Raw genomic sequence first — 23,629 nt, 5'->3', positions numbered from 1 at the left:
TTCAAAACTATAAATGATTATTTCATGGTGAAATGCATACATCCAATTTGGCCCAGATGCCTTGAGGCTCTGATTCTTTTCATCGTTACTATCTTTGTCCCTTATAGCTCAAGAGCATCTCATAGCCTCAGCAAAATTAACAGAGATAGCATCCATAGGAAATAAGACAGACATGCAAATGGCAACATTAGAATGTCCCTGCCAAATGAAATTACATGTCTGGCTCAGACACTTAGACACTTAGACACACACACACACACACACACACACACACACACGGTAATACCGACAAATAGAACTAAGAGCCTTTGTTACTGCTCCATCTTTTATGCATTTTCCATTCTATAAGAAGCTAAAAAATCTTTCCAGAATGAATAATGAATGCTCTAGCAGAAAGAACCAAGCCAGGAGACTTCTGAAAACAATAATTCCTCCAGAAAATGCAATGGAGCCTGCAGCTGTGCTCATTCAAATTATAAACTAAGTTGTCTTTTTCAGGACTTTCCAAAGCCATTAATTCCATGATTTAAGTTTACATGGGCAAAATCCTGTCAATTAAAGAGACATTTTTTACACCAACAGGAGGACAGCATGAAAAAAAATTGCTACAATTTATACACTTAAATGCTTATTTGGCTTAAGAATACTTTTCACAATTTCAAGGAACAGTTTTATTACAAACAAAGTACAACCTTGAAAATGGAATTAAATTGCTAAGCTTCTCTGGTTGAGAACCTCAATAGTGAGGTATCCTGGCACAATTCTGGTTCTACATATATTTATTCCATAAGGCCTAATGGCATCCCTAAAATCAATGAGAAATCCGGCCACTGCTGACAGAGCACTTCTCCTACCTGAAGCTTCATTTCCCAGCAAGATGCATTGGGGAGTCCTCAGTGCAACTCTCCCCAGCAGCATGTTCCTGGGTTCATCTACACAGCAGCTGCCGCCCTACAGCAGCAGACAGCAGAAGCACATCCTCGAGGCTGGACTTGTAAGGGCTTGCTGGAGCCCTTGGCATACCACTCCTGTGATCAAACTGGACTAACTACTTCCTCCAGCTGATTTCCAAGGAACTAGATAGTGAATGAATAATTCATGACAAGTCCATTCCAGCAACCCATTTCTGCTCTATGGTCTACTCCCCACAGCAATTTGCAATGTAAAGATTCTAAAGCATATACTTGCTGAAAGGCAAAGAATGAAAGTTCACTTTTCTAGTCAATGACAGTAAATGTTAGTAGATCTGTTTGCTCTTTTTTCAGGCTAACCTATTACCCAGACTTACTTAAGAGATTTTTTAAAATGTAGAAAAGGTAAATGATTAACCACAGATGTCTAACACTACACACAAAAATTTTTTTCTCCATAAAACCTGACCTACAAAATGGTTTCTGGTGGTAGGAAAGCAGCAAAGTGCTTGCTCTAAGATCAGCAGGTCAGTATTTACATTTAGCAAAAGACCAGTTCCAACAGAGCACAGAAAATCATGTTGTGGGGAGGGGAGTTTTCAGTAACAATGCCAGGAAACAAAATGCTTCAGAGGGGAATTTTCCTGGTCTCTCAGGCTAAAAATATAACTTTCATCTCACTGATAGTCTTCTAAAAAGAACATGAACATTTGTTTTCACCAATTTGTCAGTGCTTACATATTTTCAAATGAGTGTTATCTAAAATCGTCAATCCTCTGCAACCAAAAACATGATTCCAAGAGGAACTTGAACAAAAAACAGAAGGCCCATACTCCTTTTATCTCAGCTCCACCTCCAGAAAGTCCAATCCTCCCCCTATCATTTTTACCTAACTGCTTCTTTCTTTCCTCTTCTTCTGCATTCACTGTGAATATCTCAAGCTTTGTACTCTCAGTAAGTTCATCTTCCAGCCATGACTGTTCAGTTCCTAGCTACTTCAAATTTATTTGATCTGCAAATTGGCTCCCCATGTGACTCCCTGGCCCTGTATTCTTCCCTTTTCACCTCATTCTGTTATTTTTTTTTTCATTCTGTTATTATATTGTATCATTTCTGAGTCTGTGTTTTATGAAACTCAGGTTCTTAATAGCTTACTCCTTAATAGCTTACTCAGGAATCTGCTCCCATTTTGAAGGGAAATTAGCTTTTCTTCCAGAATAGACTCTGTATGGCTAAAACAAACAAATCAGGAGACTACAGATGCTGGTGAGGATGTGGAGAAACGGGAACCCTCTTGCACTGCTGGTGGGAATACAAACTGGCGCAGCCGCTCTGGAAAACAGTGTGGAGGTTCCTCAAAAAATTAAAAATAGAACTACCCTATGACCCAGCAATAGCACTACTAGGAATTTACCCAAGGGATACAGGAGTGCTGAAGCATAGGGGCACATGTACTCCAATGTTTATAGCAGCACTTTCAACAATAGTCAAGTTATGGAAAGAGCCTAAATGTCCATCAACTGATGAATGGATAAAGATGTGGTTTATATATACAATGGAATACTATTTGGCATTGAGAAAGAATGAAATCTGGCCATTTGCAGCAACATGGATGGAATTGGAGGGTATTGTGGTAAGTGAAATAAGTCAGTCAGAGAAAGACAGGTATCATATGTTTTCACTCATTTGTGGACTTTGAGAAACTTAACAGAAGGCCATGGGGGAAGGAAAGGGGGCAAAAAAAGTTACAAACAGAGAGGGAGGGAGGCAAACCATAAGAGACTCTTAAATACAGAGAAATGAGTGTTGATGGGAAGCAGGGAGGAGAGAAAAGTGGGTGATAAGCAATGAGGAGGGCACCTGTTGGGATGAGCACCGGGTTTTGTATGGAAACCAATTTGATGATAAATTACATTAAAAAATAATAGTAATAGACTCTGTATCCTTCTTCTGCATGTACCATGCCTTTCTCTCCATCCTGTCGTGAGTGCAGAGGGCTTGTGAGGCCTTCCTGTTGGCTTAAGCTTCACTGGTGTGTTCTGTGGAGTGCTTCTGCATGTGTTACTGTGTAGTCTAGGGGAGCCTCTCCCCTTACAGATTCATTCTAACTGGTGTTTACAGAGTGTGAAAAAGGGAAAAGAGAACCAGCTCAGCTGGGACTAGGGCTACAAGCAGTTGTAACTCTAAGCTCCTCTCCCTGGGAGCTATTCTTTTCCTCCCCAACATTAATTCCTTCAACCCTTGAGAGATTTCATCTCCATCAGAGAGTCCAGCGCAGGCTGTTCTCTTCTTCCTCTGCAGTCATTCCTTTGACCCAACTCCCGAGCACCCACTCCTACCTCCACCCCACCCTGTCACCTGTAGCTTACTATAGTTATGTCCCTTCTTCCACTTACTGTTCTCCAAAGAAACGTGCATTGTTGATGTTCCCTCCTGCCAGGTGTTCTGCTACCTCCCAGTTTACTGATGAAGATAATCAGCTCTAAGGTTTGATTATTCTACCTTTCTTCTCTACCTCTTTCCCAGTCTGAGCGTTCCAGAATAGTAATCTCCAATGTGTCTTTCTCTATCACATAAGAGAAACCCACAGGGAATGACTTCCAGTAACTTGGAATTCCCAGTGCTCCTACAGCACTGCCAATACTTACTCATGCTCCTTGACACAGACATTAGGGATTTTGCAATGTTTTGCTCACTATCCTTTCTCTCATAGAGCCTCTGCATAGTGTGGGACTAAGAATGAGCTGGGGTGTCTGGGTGGCTCAGTGGGTTAAGCATCCGACTTCAGCTCAGGTCATGATCTCACAGCTCGTGAAGTTTGAGCTCCCCATTAGGCTCTGTGCTGACAGTTCAGAGCCTGGAGCCTCCTTTGGATTCTGTCTCCCTTTTCCTCTGCCACTCCCCTGCTCATGCTCTCTCTCTCTCTCTCAAAAATAAACATTAAAAAATATTTTTTTAATAATAGAAAACAAGAATGACTGGGCCAAACCCTTTGAATACTTGGAAACTTTCATTTCTCTCACCAACCATCAGCTGTTTTCTTTGAATAGCTGTTGGTATATTTCTGCCAGTTTTCATCTATTGGCTGTTCATATCATTAAGTCTAAAAGAATGGATATTTTGAGGGGTGCCCTGGGTGGCTCAGTCAGTTAAGCATCCTACTCTTGATGTTGACTCAGGTCATGATCCTACAGTTCATGACTTTGAGCCCCGTGTCAGGCTCTGCATTGACAGTGCAGACCCTGCTTGGGAGCCTCTGTCTCCCTCTCTCTCTGCCCCTCCCCTGCTTGCTCTCTCTCTCAAAATAAATAAACATCAAAAAAAAAAAAAAAAAAAAAAAAAGAATGGATATTCTGAAATTTAGCTTCACTCTTCCATCTTAAAATAGAAATCACACCACTTTAAAAAAAATTAATAATCTGATATGGCCACATCAAAAAGTAAGTCAAAGACTTATGGCATAATAGACATCAAAACAGTAGATCATAACAAAATGACTACAGTGGATACTGTTGGTTTCCCTCTCTTCCTTTTAACAGAACCCTCAATTCTCTTCAGTACTTCCCTGTCCCCAGAGTTACCATATATCTCAGGATGCTGACTTCGCCCCTTGTCCCTAAAGCAGGTTGACTGGCAAGAGCCCACTTGCGGCTCAGGAGGTGATTGTGCTGGAAGTATCTGGGAAATACCTACTCATGTTTAGAGAGAGCAACAAGCTTTTCTTCCTCTCCTCCTCCCATTCACAAGGCCATATACAGCCCTGAATGTTACTGACAACCACCTACATCAGGGGAAATCTGCCCTGAGATGAAGTATACCCCATGAATGGTAGAGCAAACAGTGAGAAAGAACCTGGGTCCTTGGGAATGGCTTGGATATGCTGGATCAACCACCCTGAGGCCCATCCTTCTCTTTAATATAGACCTACTTTCATATGAGCTAGTAAAGCTTTTCATTGTTTAAGCCAGGTTGGGTTGGTTGTTCTGTTACCTGCAGCTTAAAGCATCCTCAGAGATGGCATTTGGACTGTTTACATGATTAAGTCCTCTTTTGTTAGCCTGTATATTTTTTAAATTAATTCAGAACTTTAAACTGATTATTAAGGATATTCAAAAAAAATCAATGATTCTCAGATTTAGCAGAAACATAAAGATCATCTATTCCAACCCAACACAGAGCCTGAATCCTTGTATAATATTGCAGCTCTGGCTCTTTCTCTTTAACAATCCCAGTAACAGAGAGTTCTCCAGCCACCTCCCAAGGCAGCCAATTCGATTCATTCTGCTGAAAAATAACTCCTTATTACTGGCAGACTCATCATCCTTTGGCCTGAGGTGTCTATAGGAACACAGGATTTTAAGAGCAAATTAAAAAGAGGGTAAGCAGTTTGGTGCAATGGTGGCAGCAGTGGTACAGTGAGGGCATGAACAAGGCACACCATGGACACCAATCTCCCCCAGAATATCAGTTAGGTGGCAGAGTTGTGAATTCATTATTAAAACTCTTTTTTATGGGGGCACCTGGGTGGTTCAGTCAGTTGAGCGTCTGACTTCCGCTCAGGTCATGATCTCATGGCTTGTGGGTTCGAGCCCCGCATCGGGCTCTGTGCTGACAGCTCAGAGCCTGGAGCCTGCTTCGGATTCTGTGTCTCCCTCTCTCTCTGCCCCTCACTTGCTCACACTCTGTCTCTCATAAAAAACATCAAAAACTTTTTTAATAAATAAAAATTTTAGGGGCGCCTGGGTGGCTCAGTTGGTTAAGCGTCCGACTTCAGCTCAGGTCACGATCTCACGGTCCGTGAGTTCAAGCCCCGCGTCGGGCTCTGGGCTGATGGCTCAGAGCCTGGAGCCTGCTTCTGATTCTGTGTCTCCCTCTCTCTCTGCCCCTCACCTGTTCATGCTCTGTCTCTCTCTGTCTCAAAAATAAATAAACGTTAAAAAAATAATAATAAAAAAAAAAAATAAATAAATAAAAATTTTAAAAACTCTTTCTTATGGACTACCACATGTACAAATTCTACCCTATCTTTCAACTCCCCACTGCAAGAATGATAATGTTAATATAATGTTAAAGGAGAACCCCTTCTATAAAAAAGGCCTGTAACTGCTGTAAGAAACTAAAACTACAAGGGAAGATTCTGGAACACAGAGTCATTCAAATTTTCTTGTATTTTCCACGCACTCTTTAGCAGACTGGAACACATCTTAAATACACAACAGGCAAGGGTTTTCAGCATTTTTCCCACAACAAATCAACAGAGAAGCATAAAGGTTGTTGGGTAATATATTAATTCCACATGATAAACTAATTCCCCAATTTTAAGATAATCATCACTTCAGTCATCAATCTATTGTTTTTTCAATATATTTTAAAAGTATAACAAATTTTTTGTTATCATTTTTATTTCTCTCATTGTCTCCCAAGTACTGTCATTTATCCCTTGACTTCCTTCCTCTTTTCAAGTATCTCTATGCTCTGGGTTTAAAATTCCCACTGACAGAACCATTCTTGAGGACTTTAAAACATACATATTTTCTGGTAAAGGTTATTTCTCCAAAGGTTACATTGTCTAGCAGCTGAAACAACAGGTGACGGACTCACAGCATATTTCAGGTATCTCATAAAGCATTCTGATTCCTTTTGGGTGCCTGAGGTGAAAGGTCTGATTATGGAGGACCTGGCTTTTGTAACTATTCTGAAATAGGGCAAGATGGTAGTTCCAACTTTCATAAAAACTCCCCATCAAAACTGAACTGCCCACGGTACTTTCAATTCTGTGCTGACAGTGCCACACGAAATGCAGAAAAGACAGCCCTAGGTGAGACAGAATGCAGAGTTTGCAGTTTGATTACAGTACACATGTATGGCCCCCCACTGACGATGCTCCAACCAAGACCTTCAAATTCTTAAGACTGTTGGTGCTCCAACCAAGACCTTCAAATTCTTAAGACTGTTACAATGACGTGTTCCTGAAGCAGCAGGAACTATAAAAGGAAAGTACCTATAACCCTGACTGCCTGTAGTCAACAACCATTCATGGCTTTTCTCTGCCAGTACTGCTGCTCCGAAGACCTTGACCTGATGAACTCTCGGCTTGCCATGATCTTAAAACCTGCTCCTTCAAATGTGCCTAATACTCTGGACTAGTTATCTGGTTTGCTCTGACCTCTACTGTATGCTTGTTTGGGCCTTTCAGAAGGACTGGTCTTCCTCAGTTACTAAAAAGTTACCCAAGAGAGCACCCTGTGTGGGAACCTAGTAGACCTTTCTACATTATCTCTGTAATGCCAGTCCTAGCCTGGCTGCTGATAACAGTTCAGCAGCAAACTGTGCCCTCAGACACTGGGATAGTTTTCTACCTAGAGCCCCCTTCTCACTTATCTGCCACATGCAAGAGCATTCTTGAAGCTACCAGTATCATAACATTGCTCTAGACCACAAAGCTTCTACAAAGCATGTATCATACACTAATTAAAACAACACAGTTTTCAAACCACTGGACTTATCAGAGTACCTGAGGGTGGTGTCAGTTTTATAACGGAAGCATTAGGAATCCCACAGCCACAGAAGCTCTAAGAGATGTGCAGGGAAAATGTCTGCACAAGAAAATCTTTCCCAGATTTTTCCAAATGCCACTGTATCCTTTTTTGCCTGCTCTTAACATGAAAATACAAACATCTGAGTAAAACTACCATTACCATTTACAAAAGATTGAGTATGTCTTCATTCGAACCTGCATAACTATATGCTACAAGAGACTCCTGTTGATGAATAAAATATCATCCATTTCCAGGACCCTTGCATCCTAGGGCTGGAGTGCAGCTTGGCTCCCCTGGAGTTCCCAGAACCCCCACATCACATGTCCTCAGTCCCAGTACTGCTTCCAAAGCTAGAAGTCCACTCCATTTACACTCCCCCCTATTGAGGCTGGGTGCTTCACGGGTCCTGGGTAACTCCCTCCTCTGTGGTCCCCTCTATATTTTCCCTCCTCCCTCCAATTAAAGCTGTGGCCTGGGGAAAAGAAAATCATCCTTACCAGGAAGAAATTCATACTCTATTATGGGATATAAACAAATAACTAACAGGTAACAACCACGTGGTAGAATTTTTTAAGTGCCACATCAGAGATACAGGTGCTAATTTCTTTCTTTTACATTTCTACCTACTACCACCCATTCACGGAGGAAGAGAATAGAGAATGGAGAGGAAGAATGGAGTCCCTAATGGGCATGTAAGTTAGATAATTTATAAATACCTTATGCAGACCTACTTAAATATAGAAAAAAACATAGTATTCACAATAACATTCTTAAACATGGAAGCAATCCTTGAATACTTGACACAATACACAGTATATTATAAACTTATAATTTAGTAAGCCAAATTATATCCATTAGATTTTCAATACCAGAAAAATTAATGCTCAAGTAGTACAGGCCAGGATAAAAAGTACAAATGAAGATCTGTGTGGTTTGGATAAAGCAATATCAGACTTAGAATTCAGAATGGGACCAGGGTCTAAAATAGGTGTCAAGTAGGATTCAGACCTGGACCAGTCACCAGGTTTCTGAGGGAATTCAATCATGTGCTTTTGTGATGTCCTAAAGACCGATGTAGGCTATGAATCCCATTCCACCACACATGAGACGATGTGGAGCAAATACCAAGGTGAGATTACTAAAACTGACTGTGATTACTGTGCTGCGAAAAATAAACCAGCCTGGCGGCAAGAATATAATTTCAATTTTTATTAATAGAAGGTAGAAAATACAAAATATTTTGAGAATTAAATGTAACTAAATATTTCATGATATGATTCAATAAAGAGGCATTAAGTGTGTTGAATGATACACACTTTATGTGAAAGAAATCAGAATATTTTTATACTCATATTTTACCTGAAATACCTTGCAAAACCATATAGTCCAGGAAAATATTCTAGTCACATTTAAAACAAGCTGCTTCACGAACGAGTACTGCTTCAGCTGTTCAAATATGCATTACTCTATGGCTATGACCCATCGTAGAAACTAGGAACTGAGAAGAGCTAAAAAAAAAAAAAAAAATAGCTTATCTTTAAATACATTACTTAAAAAAAAAAAAGCATTTTTATCACTTGAAACTCTCAAAGGTTTCTCCCTCAAAAGCTCTTCATTAAAGAACAGTAAATTGGGGTGTGGAAGAGATGAAGTCACTTTCGTCAATCTATCCATAATAGGAGTTTAGAATATGCACTTTCAAATGGAGTCTACCTAGCAGGTTCCATTTGATTGTTAAGCCTCTTAAGATCTAAAATAGTCCCCTCATATTTTTGTTTTTCATAATAAATAATTTTTTTAAAGTGAAGGGCTTAAAGTTCTAATTTTCCTCAAAACACTCTTAGTATTATCTTGAGCTTAATGGAATAATTTTTGTGAAGTTATATAAGTTCACTTACTAAAAGACTCTAGTCTCTGTGTCTCCAAGTTCCCTGTGAGATGACAACTGCTATCAGTGCACTGGTATGGGAAGGCCACTGAGGCCAAGACAGGAGGACAGTGACACTGAGTGACCACAAGAACTATGCTGATCAAAGGAGAGGCTCCTCCCAGTTCAGCAGAATCCTAGGTCACACGGTGTATTTGAAGAGAAAGACCTCTGCTCTCACAGAACAGCCATCAATGAATCTTGGGGTACACTATGAATGAATCACTTGTGCATGTCTTTCACAATCTGGGTGTGTGACTCTGCTTATAAACGCTAATCACCCAGCTAATAATACACAAGCATTATGGCTCCATTAGCCTAAGTCTACTTCAAAACCAAAGCCCCAAGGAAAAATATACTATTTAGACTTTCTTGTAACTGTAATCACTACTAGTTATTCACATATTACCTAAATACTGTGAATCCAACAGCAGTCCTCCCTGCTATTTAAAAAAGATAGGCTTTTGAAATGTAGTAAATTAAATTCTTTATAGGCTAAACACCCAAACTCAGCACTAAGATGACTGAATAAAATGGGCAATATATCATGGCCTATGCAAAAGTTGTATGGAAAAAATATAAAATATTCTGAAATACAGCAAGTACCAGAAATCAGCATGGGGTGCTTGCTGTCATGATAAGGGGTGTCTGTGACACAATGACTCAAGATGGTGACTGCCCTTCCTCGGTGTCCTTTCACACACCCTTTTTTCTTCTGAGGCTATTCATTCTGGCATTTTTTTCTATTCCTAGGGCATCCTTTACCATCCATATGCTATCCAACTCCCAAATTTCTCTCTTTCTCTCTCTTGCTTAGATAGTTAGATTTCTCTCTAGAGATTGAGAATTCTGAATATCTCCAGGTGGCCCACCCACCACTACCTCATATTTGCATGTTCCTCAAGTTCACCATCAAATTCACCATCCTTCCAGCTAATCAGCTGCCCCTCCTATGTCAAAGTGAATGTCTCGACCCGATGTCCCCTTCCCATTACCACCACAATCCATCAGCCACCAGCATGGCGTCGATCCCACCTCCTGTCCATCTCCTTGTGATCTGCTCACTTCTCTCATCCCCAATACCACTTCCCTGGGTTTAGGCCATTATCACACAGACCTTAGCATTAGCTTTCTGAGCGGTCTCCCCACTGGTCGCCTTCACCAAACCACAGTCACCTTATTAAAATAGAGCTCTACCCTGCACTGTTTCAGTTCCCTTAGCACCACCGTGGGTGCTCCCACCTCTTCTCACCGCACCCATCTGACACTTCAAGTTCTAGCATAATGAGTTTTTCTCAGTACCTCAAACACAGCACATGCTCTTCTCTTCCCTTGGAATTTTTGCCTTGTACTGTACCAAACACTCTTCTCCTCTATCTTCAACTAACTCTTACTTCTTAAGACTCATCTTTGACCATCTCTTCTTCCAGAAAAGCTTCCTTGTCACCACGAGACTGGGTCGGGATACTTCTCCGGATCATGGCACTTACCACACTGAACTGGGTAACTGCCTATTTTCCCGGCCAGCAGTGCGCAGAGCAGGAAGAGGGAGGCTGAAGCCTGGAGACCAACGTGCAGGCCGCTGCAGGAGTGGAGCCGACCAGGACCGGGACTACAGTTGAGGCGTGGCTGACAGAAGCACAAGGCTTGGGAGAGATCCGGGCAGCACGGAGGGCGTCTCTGTGTTAGGCAGCATTTATGCTCAACGCCTAAAGGCACGCACCATGTAATGGGTGCTTAACATATATTTGTTCCCCAAAAATGAACAAATAAATGAAGACAGAAGATAAAGACATAAGGAAGCAAACAGAAAAACACCTGAATCGAGCTCAGTATAGACTTACTGAGTGCGGCAGGGATGAAGACACAGAGCGAGTGGAGCTGGGCGAGTTTCATTATAAGGGACATGTGGTTTGCAAAGATAAAGGCCAGTGGCTGGCAGAGCAGCATGCCAAAAGCAAGTAAATGAAGAGTATGAGTGTGGAGGTTGGGTCTGAATACCAATTCCAATACTCGCCAACCGCCAACAGGGGAACCCTTGGCAACTCCTCTAACTACTTGGTGTGCTTCATCTATAAAATTAGGACGCAATGATAACACCTAATAGTATTCGAACAAGGATCAAATGAATTCAGAGTTACTATGTGTAAAGTCCTAAGAACAGTGCCTTGCACAGAATAATCATGATATAAATATATGCTACGTTAAGTTAAATAAAATAAATCCTTAGTAGTAGCTCGACCTATTTAGATGCAGTAGAAATCGGTGTGCCTGGGTGGCTCAGTAGGTTGAGCATCTGACTTTGGCTCAGGTCATGATCTCGTGGTTCATGAGTTCAAGCCCCATGTCAGGCTCTGTGCTGACAGTTCAGAGCCTGGAGCCTGCTTCAGATTCTGTGTCTCCCTCTCTCTCTCTGCCCTTCCCACACTCACATTCTGTCTGTCTCTCTCTAAAATAAATAAACATTAAAAATTTTTTTTTAAAAATAGATGCAGTAAAAACGGCCACATGTGAAGTGAATAATTAATGGACTGCATACCTCCACTTACTGGAAGGAGATGTATCAACAATATTTACTGTAAAATGTGAAAAATTTTTTTAACTAGAGGTTTAGGTAACACAGCAGAATTGTTTTTATACATATACACACAATTCATAGTCCACTGGGGAGACTGGTACTTCTGAGCTACACCAAAAAATACAACACCCTATTCCCATCTCCAGTCACGTACAAATCCTAGAAAAAATACAACAAAGTAAAAAAAATTTTTTAAGACAGAGAGAGAGAGAGAGAGAGAGAGGGAAACAGCAAAAAAATCTTAAGCAGGCTCCACACTCAGCACAGAGCCCAACGTGAGTTCCATTCCACAACCCTGGGATCAAGACCTCAGGCAAAATCAAGAGTCGGACGCCCAACCGACTCAGCCACTCAGGCTCACAGCAAAGTAATTTTTAATATACAGCCAAGCTCAAAAGCCAGAAGAAAAAATTCTCAGGGTCCAAGAGCAAGCAAAAAATGTAAAGTCAAAACATTAGACAAGAGCCTAAAGTCTAAGGAAAGAAACTTGAATATGAATATGAATATGAAACTCTTATATGTTCACAGAGATAAACAAAAAATAACAATGCAAAGACAGGAACTTATTTTAAAAATTTATGAAATAAAAACATGTAGATATTGAAATTATAATCTCGGTGGCACAAGTAGGCCTGGCAGCAGAGAAGGTGAGTGAACAGAAAGACAATGCTGAAGAAATCCCCAGAGTGAGGCACACAGAGACAGACAGACAGGAAGCATGGAAGAAGACAGTGAGCTTTACTCCCAAAAAGGGAGAACCAAGAAAATGGGGGAGAGGCAATATTTGAGGAAATAATGAGTGAGGGTTTTCCAAAAGTGAAGAAAGGCCTGGATCCTCAACTTTTTTTTTTAATTTTTTTTTATTTTTGAGACAGAGACAGAGCACGAGCAAGGGAGGGGCAGAGAGAGAGGGAGACACAATCTGAAGCAGGCTCCAAGCTCTGACAGAACTGTCAGCACAGAGCCCGAAGTGGGGCTTGAATCCACGAACCATGAGATCATGATCTGAGCTGACGTTGGACACTTAACTAACTGAGCCACCCAGGTGCCCCGGTTCCTCAACTTGAAAAACTGTAATGCACACCTGAATTCCAAGCAGAAATGGAATAAACAAAAACAAAAGCACAACTAGCCACATCATCAAAAAAACTCCAATTGGAATACACTGGGGAAGCTGCTGTCATAGCGTTCACTGCATTCTGTGACATGGCTCTTCCCATCTCTCTGCTACATTATAGGCTCCTCAAAGGGCAGAATTCTTTCCAGTACATTAACATACTGTTAATATCTGCTTGTTGCATAAATGAACAAAAGTATAAATGTGTGCATGGAGTTATATTCATGTGAAAACATTTTTAAGAGGAAAGAAAATAATACAGAAGAAATATACAAATTCAAGTGTCCATAGGTAAGGCATTTCTCTTTGGACCTGCTTCTTCATTTGTGTAAAATAAAGGAGTCATCTCAATGATGTCAGATATAAAAGCCACTAACAAATATTATAGGATACTATGGCTATAGTATTTTTTTTTTCATTTCTGCATTTAAAAACAAACTTGAGTGGTTTTCAGCAGGGTTACTGACAGAAAAATCTGAAAAATGATCTGCCTCCTAGTTGTTTAATGCAGGTAGGACAGCTGTAAGAGAATAGTGACAACCAACAAACCACAAAGTATGACCTAGACAAATATATTCATGCACTATCCTCATTCAATTTATATGCAACATATTAAAGCCAACTGCAAATGTTATGTTTCATAACCAAACTAGACTCTTGTTTTTACCTATATGACATGGACTCTCACCTAACAAACTCTCACGGGTCATAGGTCAACATCACAGAGGTCTGCTACAGCCATTCTGTGCATTCTTCCATCTCCAGACCTAAATAAGTAAACAGCAAACCATTACCAGTCCAAAACTTGTGTGAGAATTGGCTGGAAAAAGTAAGCCTTTATTTAATACAAGAAATAGCTAGAACCAATACTGTTGGCTTTTGACTAAGAATATTTAAAATAGCAGGATCTCAAAATTGTAATTTTATCTGCATTCAAGCTTCAAAATTAATGTATGCAAAAGAAAATGTAATAGTTCAAACTGATCAACTTGTATTCAATATTTGATAACGGTATGCTTTTTTATCTCTAGAAAAACACATGTAAGCTTATTTCTTCATTCTTAAAGAAGACAAGCCTTATAAGGTAGAAAACAATCATTTAGAAAAGAGTTAGTCAGAATTTGTTTCTTAGTGAGTGTGCTACAACTTTCTGCGAGTGCTTGACCAAACTAGGAGTTACAGTGATAGATTTGATTACCAGACAGGAAAAACATGCTAGGAAGGAGATTTTTAAAAAACACTCCAGGGATCAAGGAAAGGCAAACAGATGACGAAAGAAATCCTTGTTTCTAGGTAAGAGAATATTAATCTCTGGGCTCTTGCAGATAATGCAGACAGATTATTCAAGAAGTCACACAAATGATCTCACAGAAAGTGATACCGAACCAGAGACAGTAATTTGGGACACTATATTTTAAAGATGTATATTTATCTCTTCATTTAAACACACTTATATAAAGAAACTAGGAATGGTCCAGAAGAGAACAATTAGAATGTTGAGAGACTTAACTTCGTAATAAATTAAACAATGATTTTTATGTTGCAGAGTAAGACTGATGGTTCCTGAAGAAAAAAGTAAGACCACCAATAAAAGAAAGCTATAGAGAGCTTGTTCTTAACATTGGATCTCAAATCACTGGTCACCCAAAAAAGAAGGGAACTGCTTTTGGACGTACAAGGTCAGTGCCATGGGAGATGCCCTAATGGTGCCCCAAGAACAAGCAAACCACAATGATACAGAGCAGGTTCAAGCATTAAACTGGGAGTTGGTTTAGAGGGATCCTGGGAGTATTAAACTGGGAGTTAGGCTAGAATCTGAAGATTCTGGGATGTTAAAACACAGACTGTTTTCTCCAGGTTCCCTATATTAAGCTTTTATTATTTAAAAGGGAATGACTTATCAAATAGAAAAAAGAGAATAATTAAGAGGTAAAAGTGTAGTGATTATGCCTCAAAATACTTGTTACCAATTGAGAGGTCATCTTTTCAGAATATGTCAGGTAAAGATGAGCACAGTATTAGCTGCCAACATTCATATGTTTTCATAGCAAATATAAATGTGGTTAGACGATCATCATTCTATAAGTGCACGTAAACTTATGTGTAAAAGCAAATGGAATAGCTGTGTGCTTAATTTACTGAAACTAAAGTATATATAAACCACCTTTCCAGTAACATCTTATTAAGATACAAGTGTTTATCAATAGATGTGTAGAAGCATTAAAAAAAAAAAAAAAAAAAAGATAAGCATCATCCTGATGCTTCATAGTAAAATTAGAAGCAACATGTTGAGGCCAATGGGGACAGTAACAAGTTGTTTACAAATATATAAAAGAAAATACCACTTTTCTTTTTCCATGGAGCTTACTATTTCAATGTAAGCTAATTGCTGAATTACCTTGATGTGGGCCTGTTCATTCCATCCAGATCAATTTCATGTTAAAGGGGTATGAAAAAGAAAGTTAAAAAATGTATTTCCATTTTTTTTCTTGTAGAGAGAGAAAGAGAAAGAGAGACAGAGAGAGAATATCCCAAGCAGGCTCCGTGCTCAGTGCAGACCCCAATGCAGGGCTCAATCCCATGACCCTGGGATCATGACTTGAGCCAAAATTAATAGTCAGATGCTCAACCGTCTGAGCCACCCAGGCACCCCCAAAAATGTATTTTCTGAACAACCTTGTAATATGTGTTCTAGGAATAATTAGGGTGTGCTTACTCAGTGCACTAGTGCTCAAAGCTCTGGTTTGAAGATGACACATGGCGGGGGAGGGGGGCAGGGGGGCAGGAAAGAAGAGGGCAGAGCATCCACTTTGCTCATCTAGATCATGGCAAAAGTGAGTGATTCTAGAGCCAAGCGCTTCTTACTATCTCAGCAAAGTCTGCAGCAATGTGGCAGCTTTTTCAACTATGTAAAGATAGTGATTTTTTCCACAAGAAGTAGCAATAGCAACTTTCTGATTTGTCAGCTGATCTCAGCAGAGCAGTCCAAGGGTGCTGGGATTAACTGTTCCTGGAAACCCAGCTTGCTCCTCCAGCCCTTGAATTACCCTTTAAGCGTCTACTACTTCCCTGTATGAAATCCCTTTCCTCACACTAATTGGAAATAATGCTGTTGCTTACAGTGGACCCTGTTAGTAACAGGCTAAAATGGACATTATTCTGGAAAATAATTTACAAATACTGTCAAATGAAATGTGTATTTCTAAACATTGATTTGTTGGCCAAATACAAAACTGTCTTTTAGACTTTTAAAAATACATATTAATAATCCTACTTATGTGCACAGAAGGATATTTTAATCTTTATTTATTTTTGAGAGAGACAGAGTGCGAGCGGGGAGGAACAGAGAGAGAGGGAGACACAGAATCTGAAGCAGGCTCCAGGTTCCAAGCTGTCAGCACAGAGCCCAATGTGGGGCTTGAACTCACGAACCGTGAAAACATGACCTGAGCTGAACTCGGCTGCTCAACCGACTGAGCCACACAGGTGCCCCAAGAAGGATATTTTATTTTTTTTTATTTATTTATTTTTTTTTCAACGTTTATTTATTTTTGGGACAGAGAGAGACAGAGCACGAACAGGGGAGGGGCAGAGAGAGAGGGAGACACAGAATCGGAAACAGGCTCCAGGCTCCGAGCCATCAGCCCAGAGCCTGACGCGGGGCTCGAACTCACGGACCGCGAGATCGTGACCTGGCCGAAGTCAGACGCTTAACCGACTGCGCCACCCAGGCCCCCCAAGAAGGATATTTTAAAACAGGCCTGAACACAGGAAAAACATCATATAATGGGAAAATGCAACAGAGGAATGAGAAAAACATGGATTTTTTTTTTAAATGGTGAAATTATTTGCGTGAAAAAGAAAAGAACTGGTGAATAAATAGAACACTGGTGAAGAAATACAGAAAAACCTCAGATTAATCAAATGGAAACGTATGCAAGATATACAATTATGCTGAAATTAGAGAAGAAAAAAAGTCTACAAAAATATCTACTACCTGATATCTTAACTGAGTTTTTTTTTCAATTTTTTAATGTTTATTTATTTTTGAGAGAGACAGAGCATGAGCAGGAGAGGGGCAGAGAGAGAGGGAAACAGAATCCAAAGCAGGCTCCAGGATCTGAGCTGTCAGCACAAAGCCCGAGGCAGAGCTTGAACTCACAAACCGCCAAATCATGACTGAGGCTGAAGTCAGATGCTTAACCGACTGAGCCAACCAAGCGTCCCTGAGTTTTAGTTTTAAATAAATTTTTTAAAGTTCAATATGGATCTTATGATCAAAAAGTTGAACAGAGACATGAAAAACATAAAGGATCCAAACTGAACGGAGATGAAAAATACACCAGAAAGATTAACAGGTTAGAGAACAAAAAAGAAAAGATTAATAAACTTACAAACATAGCAATGAGAATTAGCAAAATAAACACAGAAAGAAAATATAAAATTTTTAAAAATTACAAACATAACAATGGATAACTATAAGAGTTAATGTGTGAAATGAAGTCCCCAAAGAAGGGAGGGAACAGAAAAATATATTTCAAATTCAAAGGTAACTGTAAACTCACACATCCTCAAAGCTCAACAAACCCCAGATACATGAAAAAAAAGAAAAAGAAAGAAAGGAAAAAAAAAAGGAAGCTGAAAAATTCATTACCAGCCAACTCACACTACAAGAAATGTTAAAGTCCTTCACAAAGAGACAATGAACACCAGAAATGTTATTTATAAGGGTAAATAGATATTTTCTAATATTTTAATCTCTTTAAAAATGTTTTAAAATGCCGATACTGTAATTCTGGGGTTCATAACATATATATATGAAAAATGTATGACAACAATACCATGAAAGCCAGGAGGAGAGAAATGAAAGTATACTATTGTAAGGTTTTTATAGTATACGTAAGTATTATCACTTGAAGGTAGACTGTGATAAGTTAAAAATGTATACTATTATAAACCCTGATAAGAATAAAAAAATAAATTAAATTAAAAAAGACTAAAACAGGGGCGCCTGGGTGGCGCAGTCGGTTAAGCGTCCGACTTCAGCCAGGTCACGATCTCGCAGTCCGGGAGTTCGAGCCCCGCGTCAGGCTCTGGGCTGATGGCTCAGAGCCTGGAGCCTGTTTCCGATTCTGTGTCTCCCTCCCTCTCTGCCCCTCCCCCGTTCATGCTCTGTCTCTCTCTGTCCCAAAAATAAATAAACGTTGAAAAAAAAAAAACAAAAACAAAAACAAAAAAAACGACTAAAACAAAGTTATAGCTTACAAGCCAACAAAGAATAAAAATCTGGGGCACCTGGTGGCTCAGTCAGTTGAGTGACTGAGTCTTGATTTCAGCTCAGGTCATGATCTCATAGTTTGTGAGATCAAGCCCCACATCTGGCTCTGCACTGACAGAGGCACAGAGACTCTTGGGATTCTCTCTTTCTCCCCCTCTCTCTCCACCCCTACCCCACTTGCACATGCGTGCATGCGCTCTCTCTCAAAAATAGATAAACTTCAAAAAAAGAATAAAAAATTAAATCTTAAAAAATAATTAACAAAGCCTGAAAGAGATGAAAAGGAGAAACAAAGGCAGATGAGACAAATAGAAAATGAATAGGAAGACTTAACCTATCAATAATGTATCAATAATGGCATTAGACATAAATGGCCCAAACATCTAAATAAAGAGCAGAGACTACCACACTGGATAAAAAGACCCAACCACATGCTGCTTATACAAGAGCACTTTAAATATAAAGGCACAAATAGATTAAAAGTAGAAAGAAAAGATGATACCATACTAACACCTATCAAAAGAAAGTTGCAATGCCTGTATTATTATCAAAGTAGATTTCAGAGCAAAAAATATTATCACCACAATAAAAATAATCATTTCATAATAATAAGGGGTTAATTTATCAAGAAGCTCAAACAATCTTAAGTGTTTATGCATCTAATAACAGAGCATCAAATACATGTAGCAAAACTGGGAAAAATAAGACAAGTCCATAATTACCATCAGCAATTTCATCACTCTTTCAACTAATAGAACAACTAGATTCAAGGATAGAGTAAACTTGGAAAACACTATCAATTTGACCTGACATTTATAGGACACAGCATCCAACAACAGAGGAATACACATTCTTCTAAAGTGTACATAGCACATTTACCAAAAGAGACCATGTTCTGTTCCATAAAACAAGCCTTGATAAATTTTAAAGGATTTAATTTATTTAAAATATGTCCACAGACAAAATGCAATTAAATTAAAAATAAATAAGAGCAAGATCTCGGAAAGTCCAGAAATTTTGAAAATTATATAACATACTTAAAAATACCATGGATCAAAGAAGAAATCAAAAGGAAGTTAGAAAGTATTTTGAATTGAATAAAAATGAAACTCAAAGCAAAATTTGCTGGATGCCACAAAAGCAGAAATTAGGAAATTTCTAATTGCTAAATACCTACATTAGAAAATAAGAAAGATCTCAAATAAATAACCTTGGCTTCTACCTTAAGAAGCCAGGAAAAGAAGAGCAAATTAAACTCAAAGGAAACAAAATGATGAATATCAAAGCAAAAGCCAAAAAATAAAGACAAAAGAAAAAAATGACAGAGAAAATCTATGAAAGAATTCTTTGAGTTCACTTAAATTGATAAACCTATGACCAGATGATCAAGAAAAAAGGATAATCGGTGCTACAGGCTGAATGTCTGTGTCTCCCCAAAATTCATATTCATATGTTGAAATCCTAAGGCCCAATGTGGTTGTATTAGGAAGTGGGGGCTTTGCATGCGATTAGGTCAAGATGGCAGAGCTCTCACGCGTGGATTAATGTCCTTATAGAAGTCTTAGAGATATCCCTCACCACTTCTGCCATGTGAGGATATAATGAGATGTCTGCAACCCAGAAGAAAGCCCTCACCCTGGATCATGCGGGCACCTTGATCTGGGACTACAGAACTATGGGAAATAATTTTCTATTGTTTATAAGCCACCAAGTCTGAGGTATTTTGTTGTAACAAACCAGAATGGACTAAGACAATAATAAACATTATAAACAATTCTATACCAATAAACAATGAAACTGACCAATTCCATGAAAGACACAAACTATCAAAGTGCATTCAAGAAAAAACAGCTACCTTAAATAGCCTTAAAGACATTGAGACTGTAGTTTAAAACTTTTTCACAAAAAATTTCCAGACCCAGATGGCTTCACTGGTTAATTCTACCAACCTTAAGGAAGAAATAGTAATGCCAACTCTAAACTCTTCTAAAATACTGAAGAGGAGGAAATAATTCCCTAATCATTGAATGAGGCCGGTACTGTCGCTATGACAAAATCGGACAAAAACATTACAATCAAAGAAAACTATGGACTAATATTCCTTTTGAACACAGATGCAAAAATTCTAGACAAGAATTTTAGCAATTCAAATCCAATAATTTATAAATATATTAATACATTATAACCAAGTATGCTTTATTCCAGAAATGTAGGGTTGGTTTAACATTAAAAAAAAACAAAAACAAAAAAACACCAACCAGAGTACTTTGCCATATTAACAAACTGTGATGGTTACTTTTATGTGTCAACTTGACTAAGCTAATGGATTCCCAGATAGCTGATAAAACATTATTTCTGGGTGCTTCTATGAAGGCATTTCCAGAAGTTGTTCATATTTCAATGCCCCCAATGCATCATCCAATCCAATGAGGGCCTGAATAAAACAGAAAGATAGAGGAAGAGTGGATTTTCTCTGCTTGTGCTAGAACATCCATCTTCTACTGCCCTTGGATATCAGTACTCCTGGTTCTCAGGCCTTCAGACTCCAGCCTTTGGAATCAAACTGAGATTTATATCATCTACTTCCCTGATTCTTGGGCCTTTGGATGTATACTAAATTATACCACCAAACCTCCTGATTCTCCAAGCTGCAAATAACAGCAGCCTGGTCGGATTTCTCAGCCTCCATAATCATGTGAGCCAATTCCCATAATAAATCTCATACCTGTATCTATAGATAAAGATATCCTATTGGTTCTCTCTGGAGATCATTGACAAATACACAAAATAATAAAAACCATTATGATCACCTCAGTAGACTAAACTGTAGGAACTCTTTGGTACATATGACTCCATCCAAACCTCTGCATTAAAAGACTTGAACAAACACTAGTGTAGTTTCTAACTTCTCATGGCTGTATTCCTAGGATGATGATTCCAACCCTCTTAAGTTCCTGCCTGGGAAAACTCAAGATTGCCAAAAGTATTTACTGTTTGTTCCAGCCAATCCCTGAAGACAGAGCTCCTATCTCCCAATCTTTATGGGCGAGTACAAGCCTAACTTGAATAGGCATGAGGTAGCAAACCCAGCTGGCTTAATCACAATGACCAAATTCTCTTCCAGCTTTTTGTAAATTTCTACATCCCTGACTCTACTCAAGCCCCTACTCATTTCCCATTTGTTCCTCCTTTCTACTCCCTCATTATCCTTTTAAAACATCCTAGTCACCTCCACACAAAAAGAAGTGGAGTTCAGTTCACACTGGACTTTCCTCCCTATCACAATAGTTATTACTGAATAAAATCTGCCCTTGCTGCTTTAACTAGAATACAGATTTACCTATGGGGCACCTGAGTGGTTCAGTCAGTTAAGCACCCAACTCTTGATTTTGGCTCGGGTTATGATCTTATGATTCATGGGTTTGAGCCCTGTATCGGGCTCTGTGCTGACAGTGCAGAGCCTGCTTGAGATTCTAGCTCTCTCTGCCACTCCCCAACTTGTACTGTCTCTCTCAAAATAAATTTAAAAAAAGAGGGGTACCTGGATGGCTCAGTCAGTTAAGCGTCTGACTTCAGCCCAGGTCATGACCTTGCAGTTCCTGAGTTTGAGCCCCACATCGAGACAGAGCCCACTTCAGATCCTCTGTCCCCATCTCTCTCTGCCCTCCCCCACTTGTATGCTTGCTCTCTAAAAATAAACATTAAAAAAAATTAAGAATACAGCTTTATCTTTGATAAGACACAAAAAAAACATTTGACAAAACCCATGATCCATTCCTAATCAAACTCTCAGCAAACCAGAAATAGAAGGGAACTTCTTCAACCCAACACAGGGTATCTACTAAAAACATACAGCTAACATCACACTTAATGCTGAAAGAATAAATGCCTTTCTCCTAAGATCAAGAACAACACAAGGATTGGAGGTTTTCACTAGGACCAAAAAGCAGGGAGGCATCCAGGTAGAAAAGGGCAGGGTAAAACTTTATTCACAAATGATACAATTGCCTATGTAGAAAATTTAACGGAATCAAAGCTACTGGAACCTAATAAGTGAGTTTGCCAAAATTGCAAACAAGACACAAGATACAAATATCAATACACAAAAATCAATTTTATTTTTATGTACTAGCAACAAGCAATAAGAAATTAAAATTCTAAAAAACAGCACCATTTACAACAGCATCAAAAATACCAATTAAACAGGGATAAATCTGACAAAAGGTATGTAAGACCTATCTACACACTGAAATCTAGAAAACATTGCTGAGAGAAATTAGATAAGACTTAAAGAGGAGGCATACCTTGTTCATGGGTCAAGACTCAATATTTTTTTTTAATTTTTTTTAATGTTTGTTTATTTTTTGAAAGAGAGAGACAGAGTGTGAGTGGGGGAGGGGCAGAGAGAGAGGGAGACACAGAATCTTAAGCAGGCTCCAGGCTCTGAGATGTCAGTACAGAGCCCGATGCAGGGCTCAAACTCATGAACCATGAGATCACAGCCTTAACCAAAGTCAGATGCTTAACTGACTGAGCCACCCAGGCGCCCCAAGACTCAATCTTCTTAAGTGTCGGTTCTCCCTCAAAGTGAACTACAGATTCAATAATCCCAATAAAAATCTCAGAAGACTTGTGTGTGTGTGTATGTGTGTGTGTGTGTGTGTAGAAACTGACAATCTGATTCTTAAATTCATATGGAAGTACAAAAAAACTAAAATAGGCAAAACAAGTTTGAAAAAGAACACTATCTGATTTTCAAAAGTTATTAAACTGTAGTGTTTATGACAATGTGGTATTGGTATAAAGATAGTCAATACATCACTGAAACAGAAGAGAGTCAAGAAATATGCACACACATAATGGGCAACTGATTTAAGATAATGCAATGGAGAAAAGACAGTCCAGTCTATTCAACAAGTGGTACTGGAACAATTGGCATTCATATATACAGAAAATGATACTAGATATATACCTCATACAATATACAAAAATTAATTCAAAACAGATCTTAGACATATGTGTAAAACCAAAAGTATAAAAGTTTTAAGATGCTATTTGCAACTTTGGGTTAGGTAAAGCTTTCTTAATAGAATACCAAAAGTACAATATGTACAAGGGAAAAAAAAGATAAATTTGACTTCATCAAAATTAAAAAATTTAAAACCAAACTTTAGTCTTCAAAAGACATAGGCAGGAGCATAAAAAGACAATTCAGACATTGGGAGAAAACATTTGTAAAGCATGTATCTGATAAAGGACTTATATCTAGAATACAAAAT

General features: G+C 39.0%; 1 protein-coding gene across 9 annotated transcripts in view; it reads right to left on the bottom strand.

The window, feature by feature from the left end:
• The window catches only part of MARCHF8 (membrane associated ring-CH-type finger 8), a 125,960-nt gene that overhangs the window by 45,663 nt on the left and 56,668 nt on the right, over positions 1 to 23,629 (bottom strand). Inside the window, exon 2 of one of the 9 annotated variants that reach the window (XM_045438064.1) lies at positions 10,868 to 11,086. The exons of 7 other annotated variants lie outside the window; for them this stretch is intronic. Coding sequence is in view for 1 of the 2 variants with exons in the window: in XM_045438063.1 (XP_045294019.1) it covers positions 855 to 866 (12 nt within the window). In the remaining variant the exon portion in view is untranslated. Of the gene's footprint in view, positions 1 to 854; positions 992 to 10,867; positions 11,087 to 23,629 lie in introns of those variants that run through there. One more of the 9 variants, XM_045438063.1, reaches the window with a different exon arrangement.

Source organism: Leopardus geoffroyi, chromosome D2 (assembly GCF_018350155.1).
Source record: "Leopardus geoffroyi isolate Oge1 chromosome D2, O.geoffroyi_Oge1_pat1.0, whole genome shotgun sequence".
NCBI lineage: Eukaryota > Metazoa > Chordata > Mammalia > Carnivora > Felidae > Leopardus > Leopardus geoffroyi.
The sequence above is the reverse complement of the archived record's forward strand: the minus strand, read 5'-3'. Positions and strand labels throughout refer to the sequence as shown.